At 46.8% G+C, this 22,744-nt stretch overlaps 3 protein-coding genes across 3 annotated transcripts; 1 reads left to right on the top strand and 2 right to left on the bottom strand.

Moving 5' to 3' along the window:
* The first annotated feature begins 1,855 nt into the window (after positions 1–1,855).
* Positions 1,856–4,187, top strand: LOC109786314 (E3 ubiquitin-protein ligase WAV3-like). The gene is made up of 3 exons (XM_020344893.4): positions 1,856–1,975; positions 2,064–2,605; positions 2,707–4,187. Exons 1-3 carry the CDS (start codon positions 1,933–1,935, stop codon positions 3,685–3,687), a joined length of 1,566 nt encoding a protein of 521 aa, XP_020200482.1. The 5' UTR covers positions 1,856–1,932; the 3' UTR covers positions 3,688–4,187.
* A 1,571-nt stretch (positions 4,188–5,758) lies between these two features.
* Positions 5,759–7,501, bottom strand: LOC109786315 (7-deoxyloganetic acid glucosyl transferase-like). The gene has a single exon (XM_020344895.2). It carries the CDS (start codon positions 7,414–7,416, stop codon positions 6,031–6,033), a length of 1,386 nt encoding a protein of 461 aa, XP_020200484.1. The 5' UTR covers positions 7,417–7,501; the 3' UTR covers positions 5,759–6,030.
* An 11,929-nt stretch (positions 7,502–19,430) lies between these two features.
* LOC109786316 (uncharacterized) lies at positions 19,431–22,435 on the bottom strand. The gene is made up of 3 exons (XM_020344896.4): positions 21,716–22,435; positions 20,837–21,627; positions 19,431–20,743 (listed from the first exon to the last, which is right to left on the bottom strand). The coding sequence occupies exons 1-3, from the start codon at positions 22,266–22,268 to the stop codon at positions 19,868–19,870; spliced, it is 2,220 nt and encodes a 739-aa protein (XP_020200485.1). The 5' UTR covers positions 22,269–22,435; the 3' UTR covers positions 19,431–19,867.
* Positions 22,436–22,744: the final 309 nt, after the last annotated feature.

Raw genomic sequence — 22,744 nt, 5'->3', positions numbered from 1 at the left:
ATAAACCTACCTGGGCAGAGGATGGAGGGAACAAGCTAGTGGAAATATCATTTGAAACTCATTCCATTGTTCAAGGGAAATTACGAGTGCAAGGTTGGCAATGGAAAAACTGTGCTACTCTGGCATGACAATTGGATGGATAGACCATTAACTGATAAATTTCTAGACCTCCATTCTTTTGTCAAAAATGACCTCCAGTCTACACCATCCTGGGTGGAACAGGAGGATATGCATCAGTTGCTTCACACACCTTTATCAGAACAAGCATATGGTCAATTACTTGAAATTCAAAGCTTGATGCTAACTCATTGGTCCGGTGTAAGACCAGACAGTTAGAAGGGATTTGGGCAAAGTCAAAAATACTCTTCTATCAAAATGTATAAGGCCGTGTACTCTAGGGCTGGGGATAATCATCTTTTCAAAAAATATTTGGAAGGCTCCCAATAGGTTCAGGCATAAATATTGTTTTGGCTGCTGCTGCATGATAGAGTCAACAACAAAAAGTTACTTAAAAGGAAAAACATGCATCTATATTATTATGACTGTGTGTTTTGCAGTGAGCATGCCGAAGAGACTCTGAGACACTGTTCTATGATTGCAATTTTGCCCATGACTCTCGGGACAACATTATTCCTTCTAGAAAGCCTGGGATCTCATGCTTTGATGATATTTTGTTCATCCATTCTATGTTGCCAGCAGCAATTGCAATGGACATCATTATTCAAGGTTGTTGGAGAATTTGGACCTAACAAAATGGCAAGATATTCAGGAGAGAAGTGCCAAGCATAAACTGCTGGAAATTCAGACTCAAAGAAGATCTTTTACTCTTGCAGCATAGAATAAAAGCAAAGCATTTAAATAAGCTAAATCAGTGGATTACTGATGCTTGCAAATATTTATTCATTTTTTGTTGCTTGTAAATATTTATATTTGGATTTTAATGAAATTACCGTAGAAAGATTGTTCTATGGTTGGTGCATCAAAAAAAGTTGTATTAAATGAGCGATAGTCCGATTCATATATTTTTCCTTGAAAGAAAAAATTATGGGTTGGAGGGAGTATCAAATGAAGACAGGCGTGGCGACACCTTAGAGCAGGAAATTGAGTATCAGGCTATCAGTTGCAGTTGATGGTGAGCATCTTATGGTGCAGATCCACATCCATGGGACGGATTCGATTTTATTACTAAAAATAGCAACAAAAAATAGCACGCTGTTTCGCCGTTAAAGCGTATTTGAATAGAAAACGCTACGTTTTAGCGAATTCGGCCACTATGGCGCTATTCGCGTTATTAACGTGCTACACCGCGCTATAACATTGTAGCATGTAACGTTATAGCATGCATGATGAAAAAGAAACAGAAAATAAGGCAAGCGCAGCTGCGTAGCCCAACAGGCCCAAATCCACCCGTCGGCCACGACCCTCTCGCGCTCATTCTCACTTCCCCCCGCCACAACCACAACCCTAGTTCTCATCGTCTATTCCGCCGAGATGAGCGGCGGAGGCGGCAGTGCTAGAATCTGCTTGTGAGCGGGGGCAGCGGCATAATCTGGTCGCGAGCGACGGTAGTGAAAAGACCTGGCCGTGAGCGAAAACACCTGGCGGTCACATCGTCTATTTCTAGATACATTTCGATTTTTTTTGGAAACATTATTTTGAAATATAGCACACTATTAGTGTGCTATAACTTGTGTAGCATTTGGAGAAGGGCCTCGCTATATTTTGTAGCGTGCTATGTTTTTCATTTAAAAATAGACATGCAGTCTCTAAGTCGTGTGAGCTACAGGCCCCCATCGAGATCCAGGACAGGACTACAGCTAGCATTAGATATTTATATATAAATATGTTGTTAGGTTATGCATCCACAAGCACCAAGACAGTAGCTCACTGAGTAAGCTGCCGGTTCTAGCAACTAGCCATCGCAAGCTCAGGATGATGTTCGCCGACGATGAGAACCCTGCTCCCTTGAACAAAGGTACAGTCATTCGGTTTGATATACAAGAGTGTTTATAGGAATAATGATCGGATATGTGCCTGATCATGAATTATATGCATGCGTGCAGGGAGCACCAAGGGGCTAGTAAAGATCAAGAAGCCGGCGTACAGCAGGGACGACGTGTCGCTGAAGGCCGACGAGGTGACGGCGGTGGTAGAGCTGAACGCCGCGCCCAGCGCCGTGGTGAGGGAGGGGCTGGACCTGGTGGTGGTGCTGGATGTGAGCGGCAGCATGGCGGCGGAGAAGCTTGTCAGCATGAAGCAGGCGATGCAGTTCGTGATCATGAAGCTCACCCCCGTGGACCGTCTCTCCATCGTCACCTGCAACAACAGCGCCAAAAGGCACTGCGCGCTGCGCTCCATGACGGTGGATGCCCAGAAGGAGCTCAAGGCCATGGTCGACGGCCTGGAGGCCTATGGCGGGACCAACATCAAGAGTGGCCTCGAGACGGCGCGGGCAATCTTCGCCGCCCGCAACATCGTAAAATCCCGCAGCGCCAACGTCTTCCTCTTGTCCGACGGCCAGCAGACCGCCAACGAAGCCACGGATGTGGATCTTGGCAGCGCGGGAGTCTACACGTTCGGTCTCGGCAAGGACTCAGATCACAAGGTAGTTACTCTGTCTAGCTTTTTGTTCCGATGAAGGTAGCTAAGTCGAACGGCTTAAGGGGATGATGATGCTGATGATATCTTAATTGATGCCATTGCTAGCTGCTCAGCGACATCGCCAAGAAATCCCCCGGCGGGACGTTCAGCACCGTGGTGGACGGGTCGAACCTGACCAAGCCCTTCGCCCAGATGCTGGGTGGCCTCCTCACCGTGGTCGCGCAGGACGTGCGGCTCATCCTCACACCCAAGAAAGCGGACGGCCTGAAGGATATGGTGGTGCCCGAAGACACCGACTACACCAAGACCACGGACGCCGCCGGCGTCATCACCATCCACTTCGGCACCCTCTTCAGCGGAGAGTCGCGCAAGGTCACCGTCAAGATGACGCTCTCGGAGTGCGCCGTCGGCACGACGCGCCATGACGCGGTCTTGGCCGAGGCCCAACACAGCTACAGCGCCCAGTCGATTGTGCAGGGTCTCCAAACCCCCGAGAACCTCAAGATCTTCCGCACCCCGAACCCAGCCACCGTCGCCGGCAGCAAGGCGCGTTGGGTGCTGGCCGAGCTGGCGCGGCGGCGGCAGGCCGAGGCGATCAGGAAGGCCATGGCCCTGGCGGACACCGGTGACCTCGACGGGGCACGCTACTTGCTTGTAGACGCGCAGAATGCACTGGAGGACGTCTTGCTGGACGATGGCCAGAAGCTGATCGACTCGCTCCGCGCCGAGCTCGTGCAGCTCATCAAGCTCATGGCCTCCAAGCAACTCTACGAGGCGCAGGGCCGCCCCTACGCGCTCGCCTCCGATACCTCCCATGCCCGCCAGCGGTTCGCTGACAGGGGCGACGTCACGGACACCGTCCGCCTCTTCGCCACGCCGCGCATGGACACGTACCTCGAGCAGGCCAAGCAGTTCGACAAGGACCCCACCAAGCCGCTGCCCTCCGCCGCCGATGACGTCAAGGAAGAGATCGCCGCCAACCCCATGGCCGCCTTCTCCTCCGAGCTCGCCTTTTACCTCCGGAACGCAATCGAGGCTCTGCAGGCCATCGAGAAGATGGTCGCCGCCCCCACCGCCACCGCCTAGGCCATTTGTGCCTCAATTTGCTTTCGTAGTTTCTCTCTCCTGCGCGCTGCTCTAATAATTTGTTCCTTTAGTTAATTACTCATCCAATAAGCGCGGACGCCCCTAAAATCCTAGTACTAGTAGTACCATCCAATATCCATCTGTTTCATCTCCTTGTCAACCCATTTGCTTCACTGGAATAATTTCACTACCATCATCGATCCTGTTTAATTTCACTTCCCCCCATGGATGCGTCTTCATTCTTTTCTCATTTTTGTATTTCAACCAGCTTGTTAATTTTACCGGTAATGCTAGATGCACGGACGGGCCTATTACAGGATTTACGGAATAGCATACGTGGGCAATCGGGATTGGGGAAGAGGGAGCATGGGCCCCACCCCCGCCGAAAATAAGGGGGGAGAGAGATTAGTTTAGAAGAAAATCACGTAAAACCCCCGTGAGTCTAGGATTATTGTTATTTTACACTAAGCACAGATTTGTCATGCTTGCCAACTAAACTTGTCATCCACGCGTCACTAGAATTGCCACCCAAAATGTTTGATTCGCCATGGTCAAATCCGAAACGTTCGGGATTTATCGGGGTCCTTGTTGAAATCACTATATTTTAATTCAGTTATTTCGGTGTTCATTTCGGCCAAAGGATGACCAAAGGACCGAAATTTCCACTTGACTTTGACTGAGATACAACGATTTATCTTTTTGAAAATTCTAAAACTAATTTGAATTTATGTGTACTACCAAAATTGCAAAAATATTTTAACCGAAACAAAATTATTTCAGTGTGTACCGAAATTTCTCGGATTCCTGGACTGCATGCACTTCAAATGGAAGGATTGTCCATATGCTCAACATTGCCAATACTAAGGCCATCATTCTTGAAGTAGTTGTGTCACAAGTACTCTAAACTTGACACTCTTTCTTTGGCGTGCCAGTGTCTCACAATGACATCAACGTGTTGCAGCGGTCTCTATTGTTTGCGAGGTTGTGTGTGGGCCAAGATCCTGCATGCAAGTACATATTAATGGGCGTGAGTATAGCATGAGATACTATTTATGTGATGGTATCTATCCTTCATGGGTGAAATTTTTAAAGACCATTTCTGATCCAATAGGTAACAAAAAAATCTCTTTTCAGCAAAGCAAAAGGGTACTAGAAAGGATGTGGAGAGTGCACCAAACCTATTTTTTAGAAATGGGATCCAGAGACAGTGCGGGAGGTGATGATAGTTTGTGTGATCATTTGCAACATAATTGTGGAGGATGAGGGTAAGGCAATTCAGCATTGCTTGCATTTTCATCAAATGTGTGATCTTGTCGAGCTTCCAGGGCAGAATCCAGCAATGTTTGACCAAATTCTCCAGATGCACCATCAATTCTCAATCCAGGAACTCATATGCAACTTCAAAATGATCTGACTGAGCATTTGTGGGCGTCTCATATGGATAATAAGAACATGTGTCCGAATAAATTGAATTCAAATTTGAATATTTTATTCAAAACTTTATGTTTGGATTGCAGTTTTATTTGTGTGAATTATTATTGCATGAATATTTATCTTTGAGTTATTGTTGCACTGTGGCATTCTAATTTTAAGAGATGGTGAAACTTTATGATACTTAGTGATACATGATACACCACAAAATAACATAATAAAATTTGATACATGGTGTATTCGACTCATTACATACTAAACTTGTGAAACATGGCTCCTAACTAGAGAACATAAATAATATAATAAAACTTTATGATATTATTCATAGCTTTTCGGAAAAACTATTGTTTTCCTTCATGTACCATATGTATCATGTATTCAAATGGTGTGAAAATGATGGATATGGAACTTGAAGAAACTTGGTGTATTACAACGGTTCAACCACTAGTTTTGTTGTAAATCATTGGATATTGTAATGTTCATATTGTCACATATATTGTGCCAGTGGGCATAAACCTGATGTATATGGACTTGGTAAAGCTTGGTGAAAAATTAATATACGCTTCCTTGTGTTTCATAGAGTTTAGAATTCTAATTTTAATTTATTTATTTTCAAAATATATTCAAAAATGGTCTTTTCTCGAAGTCCTCATTGCATGAAACACAAAGATGCAAACATATCATAAATTAGACTATTGGTTCAAAAGATAAATTAGATTCAAACTCTGAAATCATGTGAAAAATGCATGGGAAGGTGAAGTATTATTGTGTGCACTCTGATAGGGAATAGAGGAGAGAAGTTTCAGGAATATGAGGAAAAAGTTGTCATGATGATGGAGAAAAAGTGACGTGACTGATGCATACTTAGAACTAATAACTATACTACTGTTTCTCAAACAAAAAAAAATTATACTACTGAGATACATCATCATAGGACATAGGCTCACGGGCTCTGAGCTCCCTGATGAAGCCGACGAGCCGCTCCAGGTCGGATGACGACGAACCCCCCACCGCAACGTCTAGCTTCAACTGCTGCGCCATTGCATGGGCCCTACCTCTGAGCTCGCCGGACTCCATGGCTTCCCTCACCTTCCCCTGTACGATGGCCCTGTTGCAAAGGTCCTTCATGTCCAAACCCGTCCTCCACACCGCGCCTACGAAGCGGCTGTTTATCTGCTGGTCGGCGAAGAATGGCCAGCACACCATCGGCACGCCCTCGGCCGCGGCCTCCAGCGTCGAGTTCCACCCACCATGCGTCAGGAAGCACCCCACCGCGCGGTGCCGCAGCACGCCCCTCTGCGGTGCCCACTCCACCACACGCGCCTTGCTGCCCGCCTCCTTGACGGCTTCTCGGAGCACGGAGCCTGTGGTCTTCACCATGTCCGGCCGGAGCACCCAGAGGAAGGCGTAGCCGGTGGCGACGAGGCCGGCCAGGAACTCGGTGAACTGCTCGTGCGAGATCACGGCGAGGCTTCCTAGGCTCACGTACACAACGGAGCGGTCCCCGTGGCCGTCGAGCCACGCCATGCAGCTATCGTCCTCGCTCCACAGGCTAGCGGCTGCGTCATGCTCTGCATGCAGAGGGCCTATGGCGAAGAGGTCGCGCATGTGCGGCGCGATGCGCGCGAGCGCTGGACCCTCCATAGACGCGGCGGTGTTTAGTATGAGTGCCCGCGCCTTGCCGGCGTGAGCGATGCCCTCGGCGATCGCCAGCAGCATGGGGTCGAAGGCGCCGTCCTCGCTGCGGCCGACTCCACGTGGAAGGTCTCGCCGCCGTAGGAAGCCCTCCATCCCTGGGACGCCGCGCACCGGGTCGTCTGCAGGGAAGGGGACCTCGCCGAGCTCCACGAGCGTTGGCACGGACAGGTACGCCAAGTAGCTGCACGCGCTGGCCGTGCGGAAGGCGAGGGCCGGGACGCCGAGCTCCTCCGCGATGTCGACTGCGAACGGCATGATGCCGTCGGCGATAACGCAAGTCAACGGCGGTGCATCGGAATCGGATCGAAGCGACAGTAGCAGGGCGCGGTACGCAGCGCTGCCCGTCGTGAACATGGACTCCGTGAGCTCCTTGAGGCTGCGCACCGAGCGGGGGTGGTCGTCCGGGAGGCCGTCAGGAACGGACAGCAGGCGGAGGCCCGGCGGCAGCGCCGCTCGGGCAAGGCGGCTGAGGTTGTGCTCGGTGTGGAGGAAGGTGACGCGGAAGCCGGCGTCGAGGAGGGCGGCGGTGAGATGGAGCATGCAGTTGATGTGGCCCTGCAGCGGCCACGGGAACACGAGAACATGCGCCGGCGCGTCCATTCCTTGGGTCAGACGCTAGCTAGGCTCCAACAAAGGGAGCGGTATTGATGGCAACTCAGTGCTTTCGTATCATATTTTGCCGTCTGGAAGTATAGTTCAAAAAACCAGTCCGGACCGGTGGTTGGACCTAAAAAAATTGGAACCGGCGCCCCTATTGGTTTTTTAAGCTAAAAAGACCAACCTGCAAATTGACCGAAAAAATTATGTAGACTGGCCGGTTTTTGCATGAACTGGAGATATAAAACCGGTGGTTGAACGAGTGCCACACACAAAATTAGAAAAATAGCATGCGTCAAAGGGAATTCAAACCCATGATGCTAGATATAGGTGCGTAAGTTGCACCTTTGGCCCAATAATCATCTTGGTTGGCCAACTTTCTAGTTAAATTTATGTATGTTTAGTATGACACTAGTTCACAAAACGTATTATTATTTGTAGTATAAAAAACAGACAGCGAACCGGTTAACCGGAGGTCCCACCGGTAAAAGACTGAACCGGCGGCCTCGCTTGTTCGATCACCGGTTCAGTTTTTATGCCTAGAAGGGTGATAATTAGAGTAAATGCAGGTTGCATCAAAGAATGGTTGCGATTCCCGTTGCACATGCGACCAAGTTTTGTTTTGTCGTCGCTGAAGTTTTTCTTTTAGCGTGTCTTCGCTGAGGAGTTGACCACCTAAGCAAACCATGTACAGCTTCATTTATGCCGAGGGAAGAGGTTTTCAAGTCGCGAGGGCATGATTGGTTCATTATCTTCTTGGACCAGTTAACCGATCCAGTATGTAAATCTTACTTCATGTTCTAGAGAGCTTGTCACTTGCGATATTCCTTCTATTTACTTATACAAAGTCATTATGAAAAATACACTTTGCTAAGAGAAAAAGTCTATTTTGAACTCAGCTAGCTTTGTGGATAACTATTGGACGACGTTTCCTTCCCGTCCTGCCATTCTAATGTGGAGTTCATCCCTGGCGTCAAAGGGAAGGGATTTGAAGATGGGATCAAATCTGTTAATGTTCCTCCGATTAGTCATGAGGTATGGCAGCCTCAGCCTTTTGATCATATTAAAATTAATGTGGATGCCAGTTTTGTGGATACAATTGTACTGCGAGTGTCTGGTTGTTGCTAGAAATTCAGCGGACGAACTGATTGTCTCCTCATAGTAATATATTGATTTGTGTACCAGCATTGATGAAGCGGAGCTTCGGGCGTTTCTCGCAAGTGTTTATATTGATATCACTCTCCATAAGCCTGTTATTTTGGAAACAGGTTGTGCTTTTGTGGTCTCCTTCCTTGCACATGATAATCTTGATAGGTCTTCTCTCGTGGATCTGAAGGAGGAAGCCGTAGCCATTGATACGTCTTGGATGTATCTATTTTTCCAAACACTTTTGCTATTATTTTGGCATCTAATTTGCATGAATTGAGGGAAACTAATCCGGCTGACGCTATTTTTACCGGAACTGCCATGGTGTTCTTTCTATGTAGAAATAGAAGTGCTCGGAATTGGTGGTGGATTTCTGGATATTTACTTTGGAATAAATAAAAATACTAGAGTAAAGAAGTACTTGAGGGGGGCATAGGCCGTCACATGGCCAGGTGGCGGCTGCCACCCCCCAGAGCGTGACATCTGCCCGTGTCGGGCCCCTGGCCACCGCCTTGACCTGATTCCAGCACTATAAATTCACATCTCCTCCGAAAAAATCATAAGAGAAATTTCATCGCGTTTTACGATACAAAGTCGCCACCACCTTCGGTTCTTCGCCGGGAGCCATAATCTGGAGCCCGTTCTTGGCTCCGGAGAGAGGGATTCGTCGATATCATAATCACCAACCCTTCTACATCAACAATTTCATGATGCTCACCTCCATGTATGAGTAATCTTATGTAGGCATATGGAGGTAGAGGAGATATGGATAAGATTTCTCATGTAATCGTTGTCAGATTTCTTATGGCTTGATGCCTAGTATCCACTATGTTTTGAGATTGATATTGCTTTGACTTAGCTATGCTTAATGCTCGTTACTCGGGTCCGAGTGCCATGATTTCAGATCTGAACCTATTATGTTTTCACGAATATACTTGAGTTCTTGATTATACCTGCAAGTTGTATATAAATGTTATTGTTCTGAATCCTAGACCCCAAAGTGACAACAATTGGGATACTCTAACGGGATGACGATAATTTGAGGATTACATGTATTCACTATGTGTTAATACTTTGTCCCAGTTCTCTATTAAAAGGAGCGTCTTAATTGCCTTTAGTTTCCACTAGGACCCCGCCGCCATAGGAGGGTAGAACAAAAAATGTTATGCAAGTTCCTATCGCAAGCACGTATGACTATATACGGAATACATGTTGAGCTGGTTTGTATCGCTCTAAGTTATGATTGTTGCATATTGAATCTCATCTGAATGACCCATCGTTACTCCATGCCAACACTTTTCCTACTATGGTTACTTCCGTTACAATCATTACTACTCCACTTTGCTACTGCTTTGCAATCTTGTTACTATTTCTACTTCTGCTACTGTTACTCTACTACTATTATATTACTGTGCTACTAATAAATTGCTGCAAGAAAGTTATCTCTCCATGCGTGGTTGAATCGACAATTCAAATGAGGGCTTATAAATATTCTTTGGCTCCCCTTGTGTTGAATTAATGAATTTGGCTGAAATAGTATCCACGAAGACTGTTGCGATTCTCTATACTTTTGAGCCATCAAGATTATTTTTTGGTGCCGTTGCTGGGGAGCATAGCTCTATTTATTAAGTTCACTTAGGAGTTATTTATCATCTGGAATTTCTCTTTACTATGAAAAATCTCAAGGATTCCAAGAACAAGATCATGCCCCCTAAGACAAGGGGAGGTAAGAACCTTCCAACTTGTATTTTCTTACTTTTTCTATATTGTCTTACTTTTGCTATACTCTTTTCATTCTTTTATTCTATTTTATTTTTTATTTATTTTCTTCTCTTGGTTGAGGCCTTAAGAAATACTAAAGTATTTTCAACATTACTTTGCCAATTTTTTCATGCACTAGCAAATTACATTTTAATTGTCTTGACTAATTGCCTGTAAATACACATTATGGCTTAAATATAACAAATGAACCCTAAAAAGGCCAAATCTTGATATGAAACATGTAATGGTGTATACTGAGTGTGACATTCAAGGACAATCAATGAAGCAACCGTCACTTTGTATTCAAACCTGACTTGTTCCATCTCAAACATAGATTGTTCCTTGGAGATAATCTTATTTCTAAGCAATGTATGTTATAACTTTTGTTAAACTTCATCAAACTTTTACCACGGCCTCTAGGGATCATACTTTTTAGACTTACTTTACTTTTTTTAATTAATAAGATGAACAATTTCCATGTTCGACGTCGAGTCTTGGCACCCTGCTTCAATAAGGCCCAAACAAGATTCAAGAACACAAACATAAATTTTCAACAATTTTTTCAGCTTATTTATGCACTTGTAGTTCCGATTTTAATTATATGCTTTAAATGCCTAGAAGTGCACTAAATGACTTAAATATAACAAACAAACCTATAAATGCCAAATTTTGACATGGAAAATTTATTGTCTATGTTGAGTGTATAAAGTTTTTAAGGTCAACCTATGAAGCAACGGTCAATTCACCTTCAAACCTAATCCATTCCATCTCGAAGCATAGATTCTTTTGCGGATGGTCTGGTGTCTAAGCATGTAAGTTGCACAAACGAAAACCAAACCTTCTATGAATTTATCACATCCTCTAGGCACCATATTAGGTTTCATGTTTTTAGACATTTTTGTATTTTTAAAATTAAAAAAATACATGTTCATGGTCAAGTCTTGGCCCGCTGACCTTGGAATTCCTTTTCCCTTTAATACTGCCTAAACATAGACTTGGGAATATAAATAGGGTTTTTATCCAATATTTCCAACTTTTACATGCACTTGCAGTTTAAATTTTAATTTATCCATTAAATGTGTTGAAATACACTAAATGGCGTTAATATAGAAAATGAACCCCAAAATATGTCAATTTTTTACATGAAACATGCATGTAATGGTGTATGTTGTGTTTAGAAATAAATTCAAGGTCAATCGATGAAGCAATTATCACTTCACCTTCAAGCCTGACTCATTCCATCTTGAAATCTAGATTTATCCTTGGAAATGGTCTGATTGTAAATAGTGTATGACCAAACTTTTGCAGAACCTTTTTAAAAAATTTACCACGTCCTCTAGGGGTCATATAATGACATCATGCCATGTTTCATGTTTTTGAGACTTCATTTGCATTTTTTTAAATTATAAAAACCAACAATCTCCTTGCTCGGGGTTGAGTCTTGGCACCACACTAATGTTTGAATTCCTTTTCATTTTGTTGGATTATGCCTAAACATAGACTCAAAACACAAATAGGAATTTTCAACCCAAATTTTTCATGCACTTGCATTTCAAATTTTAGTTATATTTTTTAAATGCCTAGATATACACTAGTGATTTATTAGCAAATGATCCCTGAAAAATACCACATTTGACATGAATATGTAATTGTGTATGTTAATTTTATAAAAGGAAAGTCAAGGTCAACTTGCAAAGCGGTGATCACTTCGCCTTCAAATCTATCCCATTCTTTCTTCCTCGGTGATTGTCTGATTTCTAAGACGTGTACGTTAAAACTTTGTTGAAACATTCTCAAAAGTTTACCCCTCATCCTCTAGGTATCATATCATGGCACCATATGTTTCATATTTTTTTCATTCTTCGTTTCCATTTTTCAAAATTAAAAAAACAATGAGCTCAATGTTCATGGAGGAGTCTTCGCACACTGATGTATGGAATCCTCTTCTTTTTTTTGTATGAGGCCTAACATAGACTCAAAAACACAAATACGATTTTTCATCCCTGTGCTTTCATCTTTTTCATGCACATGCGGTACAATTTTTGATTATATCCATTAAATGCCTAGAAATGCATTAAATGACTTAAATATAGCATCAAATTTTTATCTGGAACATCCCTAATTTTTCCCTTATGAAACATATTACATTCTGTTACTAGTGCCAAATTTTGAATTTTTTGGAACCTTTTGCTAGTTTTAAGACATGAATTGCATTTCTAGTTGTTTGTGGAATAGTATTATATTTTGAACTACATGTATATAAAATAGTAATCTATACATCCAAGAAAAACAAATAGTTAGATATTTACATATATTTATGGCAACCTCCAAAAAATAAACTATTTTAAAAAAAATTGCTATTCAAATCCAAATGAACACATGTTTGCATTGCTTTTAATTATTTGCGAACCAACCAGTGGTTGGATGGTTAGAGGGACAGTGGTATTCCCGGACCACCAAGGTTTAAATCCTCGTGCTCGCATTTATTCCTGTATTTATTTCAGAATTTCCGGCGATGCGCATTCAGTGAGAGGACACGTTTTCGTCGACGACGAGGCGCCTACAGTGACTTCGTAAATCTCAAGATGATATGCCAGCTCAGTCTTTCAAAGATGCTCATAGAGGTAGGGTGTGCATGTGTGCTTTTATAGAGGTGAGTATATGCACGTGTATATAAACGCTTATGTCTGTACTGATGTTCAAAAAATTATTTGTTGAGTGTCTTATAAAAAACACTCGGCAAAGACCGTGCGTTCTCAGGTTTTATGTTTGCGAGTGTAACACTCAGAATTGCACATGTTTGCCGATTTCTACTTTTCACACCAGCTGTTTTGTTCGGAGCACTTTGGCGAAGGCCTTGTTTGACGAGAGCCTGACAAAATGCACTCCACAAATCGCCTGGCACTGGACAAACAACCTTTCTTCCCCATAGTAAGGGCATTATTCTTCACCACTCACAAGTACAAACTGGATGATATGGAGTGCTTTCAGTCCCCACATTTAAAATCGGTGTCCTGGTCGATCCATCCATATAACGTATCGGAATCAACAATCGATGCAGCAGACATAAAGTGTACACCATATGCACACGTTTTAAAAGCCGTTATCATCATTGAACCGCTGACCCATCTTCGAAAGAGAAATCCACGTCACCCTTGCCAGTCCGGCCATCCGTCGCACCACCACGGCGCCTAACGGTGCCACCGCCCTACGCTCGTCCATCCAAACACGAAGACTCTGGAAGATCTATCGTACATTGCACCTGCCGACTAGGCATGACAGAGTGTAGCACCTGTCGGTCAGGTATGACTTGACATCTCCACCGAAACTCCGTGCAAGACAAAGCCTCTGCACCTCCTGCCTCTGTCTTACCTGAAAATATTATTCGGTAAATAATAAGAAATTTAGTTATGCAATTCAATCAAGTGCCATCTATCTATCGTCGTGTCCCTCTCTATTTCTCATTTACTTGGTAACTCGTTGCCTTGCTGTTTGAGTAATTCCACAAACAAATGTTCCTAGATTGTGTCAAAGCGAATCAAATTTTGCAGATTCCCAACACACAATTTATTTACGGGGTAAAGTTTCTAAAGAGATTCCCTTTGCCAACAAAGTAAGGTATTCTTATAATTCTAGTTTGCAATGTTCCCGAACCATTCTGCACCAGGTACCACCGAAGCACCGGCTAGCTGACTGCTATAATCATGCCATATGGCATTGAACTCCCAGCCACCACCTCATCAGCCTCGCAAACCTGCAATGGGGCGATGACCAACCGCTGCCACTTCCATTTTACGTTTCCTTTTTATGTGCCATTTACTAGTCAATTTCGCGTCCTCGCATATTGCACTATATATTTTGCCTATGGGCTAATGAACACTATCTCCAAAGTATTTTATCAGTTAGGACCAAGCACACCATGTTACCCAAAAATTTCTCTGTGTCATCTCACATGTGAAGGATGGAATGGCGTCGAGATGCTAATAGTTCGGTTGCAATAAATTATAAGGACCTTGAGGAGACTAATTATAAATTCAGCAAGTCCTTGATGGGATCTCATCGGGTCTTCTCTTATTTTATTACGATTCCAACTTGACACGCCACATGCATGTACTGTCCACTCGTCAACTTGACATGCCACATGCATGAACACAAAGATGTGGGTCAATCCAAAGGGATGTCGATCCAATTAATGTGCTGATTCATTTTGGTGTGAAGGGTCGGATCGCATCGATCGAGATGCTAACTTGCAGTAAATTAGAAGAACCTCGAGGAGACTAGGTGTAAAATAAGCTAAGTCCTTGAGGCTGGCCATAGTGAAGCATGTTACTAGTCTATGTTACTATTTCTATAGTGCATAGTATCATAGATTAGTATCATAGATGATCTCATTTATTGCCATGCATGACACATAGTAGCATCACATTTATTATGTTACGGTATCTATCTATGTTACTATAATCATCTCTCTTCTTTAATTGCCTTCACATAAGCATGTTTGCGACTCCCAAGTGCATGATACTACTTATGTTACCCCCACTATGGCCAGCCTGATGGGATCTTGTAGATGGTGATCCAGATGTCCTAAACTTAATCTCGGTGATGAACATAACGATAGCAAACATAATATCTCTTGACAGGGAATCACGTGGCCTGTTACCCTGGCGTCAAACAGAAAACAAAGCTTACTTGTAACGACCTAGAGTCTGCCCTTGACTATGACAAGAAAATAAAGGCAATTCTTTTTTGGCGAGAAAAGATCAAGGGGAATAAAGCTGGTTGGTGCTTTTTTTGAGGGGCAAGCTGATTGTTTTTTTAAGAGCGGACAAGCATTTTGGGACAAATCCAGAAATGAGTGCTAGCACCAGGATTTAAACCCTGGGAGCTGGGATACCATTCTCCACCTAACCATCCAACCACGGACAAGCTGATTGGTACTCCTCATCCATGAAGATGTTGTTTTTTGAATCTAAAAACACTAACAGTAATGTTCATAGGATACAATGGAGATCTGGAGGATTAAGAAACCAAAGATGGCGACCCATATCCAGACCAAAAACATGTTTGCTAGGCTATGAGCCTCAATATTTTTGCCTCTTGCTTGCTCATCCATTAAGATGGTGACAAAATTCTAGTTCACTAGCCTACTTGGCCCATGAGCAAGCCCATTTCAAAAAGCCACAAACCCACAAACACGTTAGAAGAGCCCCCTCCCCACCTACAAACCCTTCGCATGGGCTCGCCGTGCATTTGTATGGTCTGGAGAAGCTTACTTAGTTCTAGCGCCCACTAGGTTGCGGTGATGGGCCCGCCCACTCCAACACTCATGATGCAGTGCCAGGTCGCATTTAGTTGTTGGTCAACGGCTGACCGGTCAAACATTGACTTTTCAAAAAATGATTTTTAAAAAAACCCAGAAAAAATCAAAAGAAATCATGAAATAAAAATGTTCAAGGATTTCTTGAGCACGAGACGGCCGTCTGGGAGGGCCTAGGGGTCCCCCTCGCTACGGCGAGGGACTCTAGTTTGGATTTTGTCGTTCCGTCCCTTTGTCACCAAGGTTTCTCGAGCATGAGGCTTCACCCAATGAAAATCCTAAAGTCACCCATGGCGCTCAAATGTACTCGTAGATCCTTGGGATCTGGTGTTATGTGAAGGCATGTTTTTTTTCCTTTCCAGAGGCAACGCATGAATGGAAGGTGTCGCATGACGAACGAAGCAATAGTCACCACCAGATCATGGGTCTCTACAAACAGAGAAGCTGAAATCACCCCACATTGAATTCTTTGGCCAGTAAGGCTTCCCGCTGAGGGGGTTTCTATTTTAAGTATCTGCCATATACGACACCGTGAATCCAGTTGTTTCAATCAGGCCCGCCGGCCACCTCGGGCACTGGCAATCACTCCTACCCAGGAATTCCTCATGACCTGGGGGCAGTACCTTGACATACATGCCTCCGAGCGGTGGTGGAGTGCTTGCGACCCCTCAACAACATCAGCAGGATCCCCGTGAGGGTGAGAGCCATCTTGGTCGTCAAGATCTAGCAAGGCACCACGAGCACCAACGTACACAAGAAGCTCCAGTGCCCGATGGTGCCACTGCCCCTAGGAGCGGCAAGAACTACTCCACCTGCCGACAACGATATGAAGTATCTCTGACCACGGGGCCTCAGGGCTAATCTTTGCAAGCCAGCTCTTTCGAACGAACCTTGATTGCTGGTAATGGATATCCGGCTTGGCAACGCTCCTTGAGCTACCCGCCTGGTAGTCTCTTCTTCCAACGTCGCACGACTTGTTGCTTGGAGGGGTAAGGCATCGCGGGAATTTGTTGGGTTGCACTAGTGTCCCCCCTCCGCCCATCAGTGTCGAACAAAGTTAGCGTCATGCATTCAAGAAGTAGGGGAGGGAATGTGGGTGTCCAACAAGGGGAGTCTCAAATCACACACTCCATAGTAGGCAGGGGGCGCCTGCGGAAGATTAGTCAAAGATACCGAAGCCAATGGACATATCTACAAAAGGGAGAAAGTAACAACGGAGCTAGAAGCAGTTCAAAATGTGCGCCACATCCTGTGGTGGTGCCCACGTCTTCGAGAAGGTCACAAGTTTCCAGGCCTGCCCAGGAGCCCTAGGAGGAAGGAGAGTCATCCATCACGAGGGGGGAGACATAGGGCATCTTCTCAAAGGGGCACTCCCATCGGCCCTTCCTAATGGGGTCCATGGAGCCTATTTCCAGGGATTCCTAGCAAAAGATCTCCTTTGGCTCCATGGGGAGCTTGGAGAACTTCATGGATCTATGCTCCTCAGGGGTGGTCTCAAGAAGGATGCGAGTTGCCAAGTGGTGCATCTTGGTTGCCTCCCGCCACTCCAGTTCATTGAGCTCCGCCCTCATTGGCTTGTCAAGGGGATAGTGCACAGACATGCTCTGGGGTTGTCTCGAGTTCCTTCCAAGTGGCGGATCAGTATCGGGCTGCGTCTCGCAAGGCTCCGCCATCTTATACCATTGGCGCTCCAGAGTCCTCTCATGCCACTTCATTGTCCTTCGATGAACCAAGGGACACGCCCTTGTCTTCCAGTATGCCGCCGCGGGGGGGCTGGCCGCCATGTTGGGCGGCACTCATCCCGTATGAGCAAGATTTCCTTTCTCTTTATTAGGAGCAGGGAGCGACGGGGGACGGTGGTGGAAGCAGCTACATGACATGGATGCCTTTGTGGCTCGAGGACGCCATGCGTGCAGCTAAAAGCAGAGAAAGAAGAAAGCTCAAGGAGGGAAGTATTATGAAAAGAGTGGAAATGCCTCTCCCCTAGCTCACTCCTTATATAGGACTAAGAGTATCCCCGATGATAAATGAGCGACGGGGACGGCATGGGTCTCCGAGCCACACCATTGGTCAGGGAGCGGCTCGTCATTAATTTGTCATTGGGAAGCGGAAGAGCCCGCCATGACGGAGGAGAAGCATTGGGCCAAGTGCTCGTGGGCTGGCGCTTCAGCGAAAAGCACAACCTATCTCTAGCTCGCCCCTCCACTGGAACCCATCCCCGTTTCCGTTGATGGGTCGGGCCAGGGGCCACTATCAGCGATATGAGGGAGTCCGCTCTCCCTCTCGTTTCTTGGGTGGACCTTAAAATGGATCTCGGAGACGTTCATTGCTATCAATAGTACGGGGTCAGGGTCCCCACCCTCCAATTTCTTCGAGCAGGCCGTGGTTGACCCCTGCCACGTTGCTTACCTAGGGTTCCATAAACCATACCCCCGAAGAGGTCCATCACTATCAACAGTACGAGCTAGGGGTCCCCTCCTTCAATGGCTCCAAGCGGGTTGTGGTCCGCCCCGATGACCACAGCCACACTACGGGCGTGTTGGGTTGAAGGACTGGGCGCTCTGCCTGCGAAAAACTTGTTCTTGGATAACGCCTGGGATGAACAAAAATTGTGTCTGGCCAGGCCAGCCTGGTAGGTGGACATTTGGTTCCTGTCCTTGTTGGCTGTTATGTGTTATGTCGGTTAGTGTTTCTAGAATTTTTAAATACTAGATCTTTGCAGCTACTGGCTCCGATTAGCTCCAGGTTGGTGCGGAAGCATGTCCAGGCATATATATGGGATGGGACGCCTTGGCCAGGCAAATCACGCTGCCTGGGCTAACGGCTCTCCTTTTTTACAAGCCATGCTAATCACAGTACAGGCATGGCCAGGCAGGCCAGTACTTTTTTCTCACGGCGCCATCCAAACATTCACCAGGCAGGTTTCAGGCACAGCTTAGGCCAGGCATACAATGGCGAGGACATCAACCAAACACGCCCTACTTGCCTCGCGGCTCCGCCAGCAAACCCTGTGCACCTACGCCTCTCGTGACCTCGACCAACATCCGAGGTGATATATGATGATGGGCCTGCTCAGCCCATCCCTGTCCGGATGAGCTTGGGTGAAGAGGACAACATGCATCTACATGAGAGCAACGTCACCCAAGATGACCATGCCTTGTCGAATCGGCTGACGATTGCAGTCCTGGCAGCTCAGGGCATGGCGACGTGACAACACAAGAGCATACCTCCACTATGGCCCGTCCTCTTTGGGTCATGGAGTATGGTTCCGGCAACCTCCAAAAGGCGCTCCCTGCGATCATTTTTAAAGTGTTGGAGAAAAGAGAGGAATACATAGAAAAATACATTAAAGGAGGAGTAGGGTGTTTCATTGCTACGATGGCCAGAACTTGGTTAAATTCCTTGTCACATGTGTGAAGCGTTTGGAGCATTCAAGAACTAGCATCTTAGCTCCGATCTCGGCGATCATCAGTCGACAGGTGTCTTAGGCCATGTCGTGACGTCTTTTCAAGCCTACCTGTGTTACATTTCGGCAACGTAGTCGCGTGAGTTTAGGTTGTCCGGTTATCCAGAGATCTGTTGTGTAAGAGGGCTCGCTCACTGCCTTGTCTCGTTCGGTCGGATAATTTGGTTTTTAATTTATTTATAAAGTGGGGCTAGAGACTGTTCGGGAGAGTTTTAGCATTTAAAACCTGATGAAGTTTTAAAACTTGTAAAAACCTACTCAAGAGTGGTCTTGTTCGAAACCCCTAGAGGCAAGGAACACAAATATGCAAACAAAACATAAATTGGATTTTTGATTCAAAAGATATAACGGATTCAAATAATTAAGCACGCCAAAACCAACACGAACACGAACAACAACAATGGTCACATCTTTATTTTATGATGAAAAACAGAAAAGAACAGCAGCACTAGTACTATTACTGTATAGGGGTGACACGGAGTGTAACAAGAACAGTAGTGGAGTAGAAATTAATGAAAGTGTGTAATGTGTATAGCTACTACCTTCATCACAAAATATAAGACGTTTTTGTAGGCTAGTTAGTAGAAGCTATACACATAATTGGATGACTTCACTTGTTGTTCTGATGGAAACAAATTGGGAACGAGAAAACAAATCTGAAACAAACTAAACTTGGTAGGTGCCGCGCGCTGCGCGAGTTTATTGTGGGATGGATTGATGAAAGTCGATCTGAAATGAGATGCATGAAATGGAAAGGGAAATAACTAGCACCGCCCGGCGGGGCACTCCGCCGCACCTCTACCGGCGGTTTTCCACTTGTTGTTGAGGTCGTCACCCAAATCCTTGGTCCAGGTGGGCGTAGAGTACTCGTAGCGGGTGTGCGTGATGCGGTCGAACTCCATGATATCCTTGTTCTTCATGATGTCATTTTTGTCGCGGAGGTTGATGGTGAAGATGTCACCGTAGGGCCTGACGGAGTGGATGAAGATGGGCAAAGAGACCGGGTCGGCGGAGACGCCGGCGATGTCGGAGGTGACGACGATGCTGTCCTTGAAGGGGCTGAAGACGGGGTGACAGACATGGCCGGCCAGGGAGTCGGCGCTGTGCATGACCCGCACCAACACACTGGGGTCGGTGGCTAGGACGAGGAAGATAGAGAAAAAGCCGGCATCGAGGATGTCCCTGTCCGGCGCGCCGGGCGCCCTGTCGCGGGAGGAGGAGAAGACGATCCAGTCATCGGTGGGCGACCAGGTGCAGTGGCTGTCGGTCCAGGGCCCGTCGGTGAGCTGCGTCACCGTGCCTGAACCCCACTCCCCTTCGTCCGCGTCCTCCATGATGTAGAGGTTCTTGTACTTGACGTCCTCAGGCTTACCCATTCTGTTGCGCGTCGACCGGAACACCAACTTGGTCCCATCCTTGTTGCTCGACGGGAAGGCGTTGTTGTACTTGCCGTTGGTGAGGGTCTTCATTCTCCTGTCATTGTGCTCTAGCTCGGAGGCACCCTCGAGGGCACAGATCTCTATGCAGTCGGTGCTGAAGGCCGTGCCCACGCAGAAGTAGACGATGTCCTTTTCCTCGCCCGTGTCCTTGTCCGTGCCTTGGTTCCACGTAGTGGACAAGATTTTGTTGCTGTCCTTGTTCTGCTCATACATAGTACAGATTGTTGTATTGTATCTATGTGAGTGTAGAACTGTAGATAGACATATGTGAGTGAGAATAGCTCCTTGACGTACCTTATGGGCTTCTCGCGGCCCGTGCTTTTCGTCAGCGACCCACACGGTTTTGAACTCGTTGTCCACGTAGGTGATCTTGGTGCCCGCCTTGTTGATGCTCGGGAACACGCCGGCCATCCGGTAGATCCCGACGTCCTTTTGCGTCGGCGGGCTCTGCAGCTTGCTGAAGTTCTCCGGAGCGGCAGTATTCTCCTTGTCGGTTATGCAGCGGTGGAAACCGACACGGGTGCCCCCGTCTAGCACGAACGGGCTGTAGTGATCTGCAAACCCATTGAGCACCGTGCTATGGGTGATTATCACCGGGCTGGCAAGCTTACCGACCTCATAGTCATAGATCTCGATGTGGCGGTACTGTTCCTTTTTATCGCGATCCACGACCGCTATCGCTATCCGGGTGCCCTCCCGGGTGACGGCCACCGCCACCTTGGTCTCGCTGATGGCCGCCGGAGTCATGGCTTGGATGCCGTCAGGGGTCACCTTGACGGGGTCGTCCTTGGTGGTGAGGTCGTACCGGTACACGCCCCAGGCAGTATTGGTCCTCCCACTGGCTTTGTCTATGCTATCCACCCCTCGGTGGAAGAAGATGACGGTGTCGCTGCCCCACGTCGGCCACCCGCCGTCCTTGATGAGGACGCTGCGCCCAAGCCCACCCTGCGCCTGCCGGTCCACGTTCATCACCACGATATCCGTCTTGAGTCGGCCGATCTCGCCGGTCCACTGGTTGAACCGGAAGTTGGCCACCGCCACCCTCTTCCCGGACGGCGACACGGCCGGGTTCAGGTCGTATTGATCTGCAGTCAGACTTATCAGTCGCTGCATGGCCATGGCCAAATGCCCAAATATATACACGACGAGAGACCAGATTAGATAGTTTCTTACCCGGCGGAGTGAGGCGCTCCGTCCTGCCGTCGGCAAGGTTGGTCTTGTACACCACGGTCCACGGAGTGCGCCGTGCCGCCGCCGGCTGCTTGGTGGACACGTACACCAGCGAGTGCCCGACGGTGCGACCGCCCACCTCGAAGCCACCGGCCAAGCAGCCGCTGTCCTCCATTCGGACCCCACCGAAGGTGTCGGTGCCGTAGATGTCGGCAAGCGACACCACCGTGGTCTTGCCTGCGGCGCACAGGGCCACATGGAGCGTCTCCAGGCCGTTGTCCCTCTCGGAGACAAAGACGATGCCGGTGACACGGCCCTTGTCCACGTCATCCGGAGTGGCAACGCCGGCCAGCGCGGGGCTGTTCCTGGCCAGGAGCTCCTTGAGAGCCGCGGGCGTGATGGCCTGGCCGTTTTGGTTGTACGACTTACCGTCGGTGAGGCGCTGCTCGTCCGGTGCAGACGATGTCGTCGGGTTCACTGGGACTGAGAAGAGGTCCAGCGCCACCGCTGGCCTGAAGGTCCCGAAGAAGGCGATGGTGCTGCGGCTCTCCACCATTGTGCTTATCGCGCCGGTGGGTTGTGTTTGTGTTTATGTGCTCTCATTAGGAGCTCGGATGCCGGATTTATAGGTCCTTAGCAGCTTCGACATCTCCATTAACTAATTAATTACTAGTTCCTACATGTACTTGGGGTGGTACATACTTTGTATTTCCACACAGGAAGGATAGCTAATCTTCCGCAAGATGCATTTTACAATCAAATGGAGCCCTTGAACAAACGACGCAACTTCTCCACATTAATTACTCCACTCTTCTTTGTTCTTCCTTTTTGAAAAATCATTGTCATGATGAATCAAACTTTAGTAAACAAGATCAATGTTAGCACTTAATTTACATCATCTACTTTTTCTCAGCAGCGCATCAACGGATGGTGGCATCCCTAGGCTTTCTTCATGCTCCTAAACAAATAGTTGATCTGTATTGCATTGCATGTGATACCTTCAAGGCCAACTACAAGCAACATGCAGATAAA

The sequence above is a fragment of the Aegilops tauschii genome, chromosome 7 (genome assembly GCF_002575655.3).
Source record: "Aegilops tauschii subsp. strangulata cultivar AL8/78 chromosome 7, Aet v6.0, whole genome shotgun sequence".
In the NCBI taxonomy this organism is placed as follows: domain Eukaryota; kingdom Viridiplantae; phylum Streptophyta; class Magnoliopsida; order Poales; family Poaceae; genus Aegilops; species Aegilops tauschii.
Note: the sequence above shows the minus strand (reverse complement) of the source record. Positions and strands in the feature narration are given on the sequence as shown.

Bases quoted from the DNA above. Each gene is read 5' to 3' on its own strand.
- LOC109786314 (XM_020344893.4), top strand. From the start codon at position 1,933: ATGATGTTCGCCGACGATGAGAACCCTGCTCCCTTGAACAAAG. The intron at 1,976-2,063 runs GTACAGTCATTC...GCATGCGTGCAG, and splicing joins CCCTGCTCCCTTGAACAAAG to GGAGCACCAAGGGGCTAGTA. The intron at 2,606-2,706 runs GTAGTTACTCTG...TGCCATTGCTAG, and splicing joins GCAAGGACTCAGATCACAAG to CTGCTCAGCGACATCGCCAA.
- LOC109786315 (XM_020344895.2), bottom strand. From the start codon at position 7,416: ATGGACGCGCCGGCGCATGTTCTCGTGTTCCCGTGGCCGCTGCAGGGC.
- LOC109786316 (XM_020344896.4), bottom strand. From the start codon at position 22,268: ATGGTGGAGAGCCGCAGCACCATCGCCTTCTTCGGGACCTTCAGGCCA. The intron at 21,628-21,715 runs GTAAGAAACTAT...GTCTGACTGCAG, and splicing joins GGAGCGCCTCACTCCGCCGG to ATCAATACGACCTGAACCCG. The intron at 20,744-20,836 runs GTACGTCAAGGA...ATGTATGAGCAG, and splicing joins GGCCGCGAGAAGCCCATAAG to AACAAGGACAGCAACAAAAT.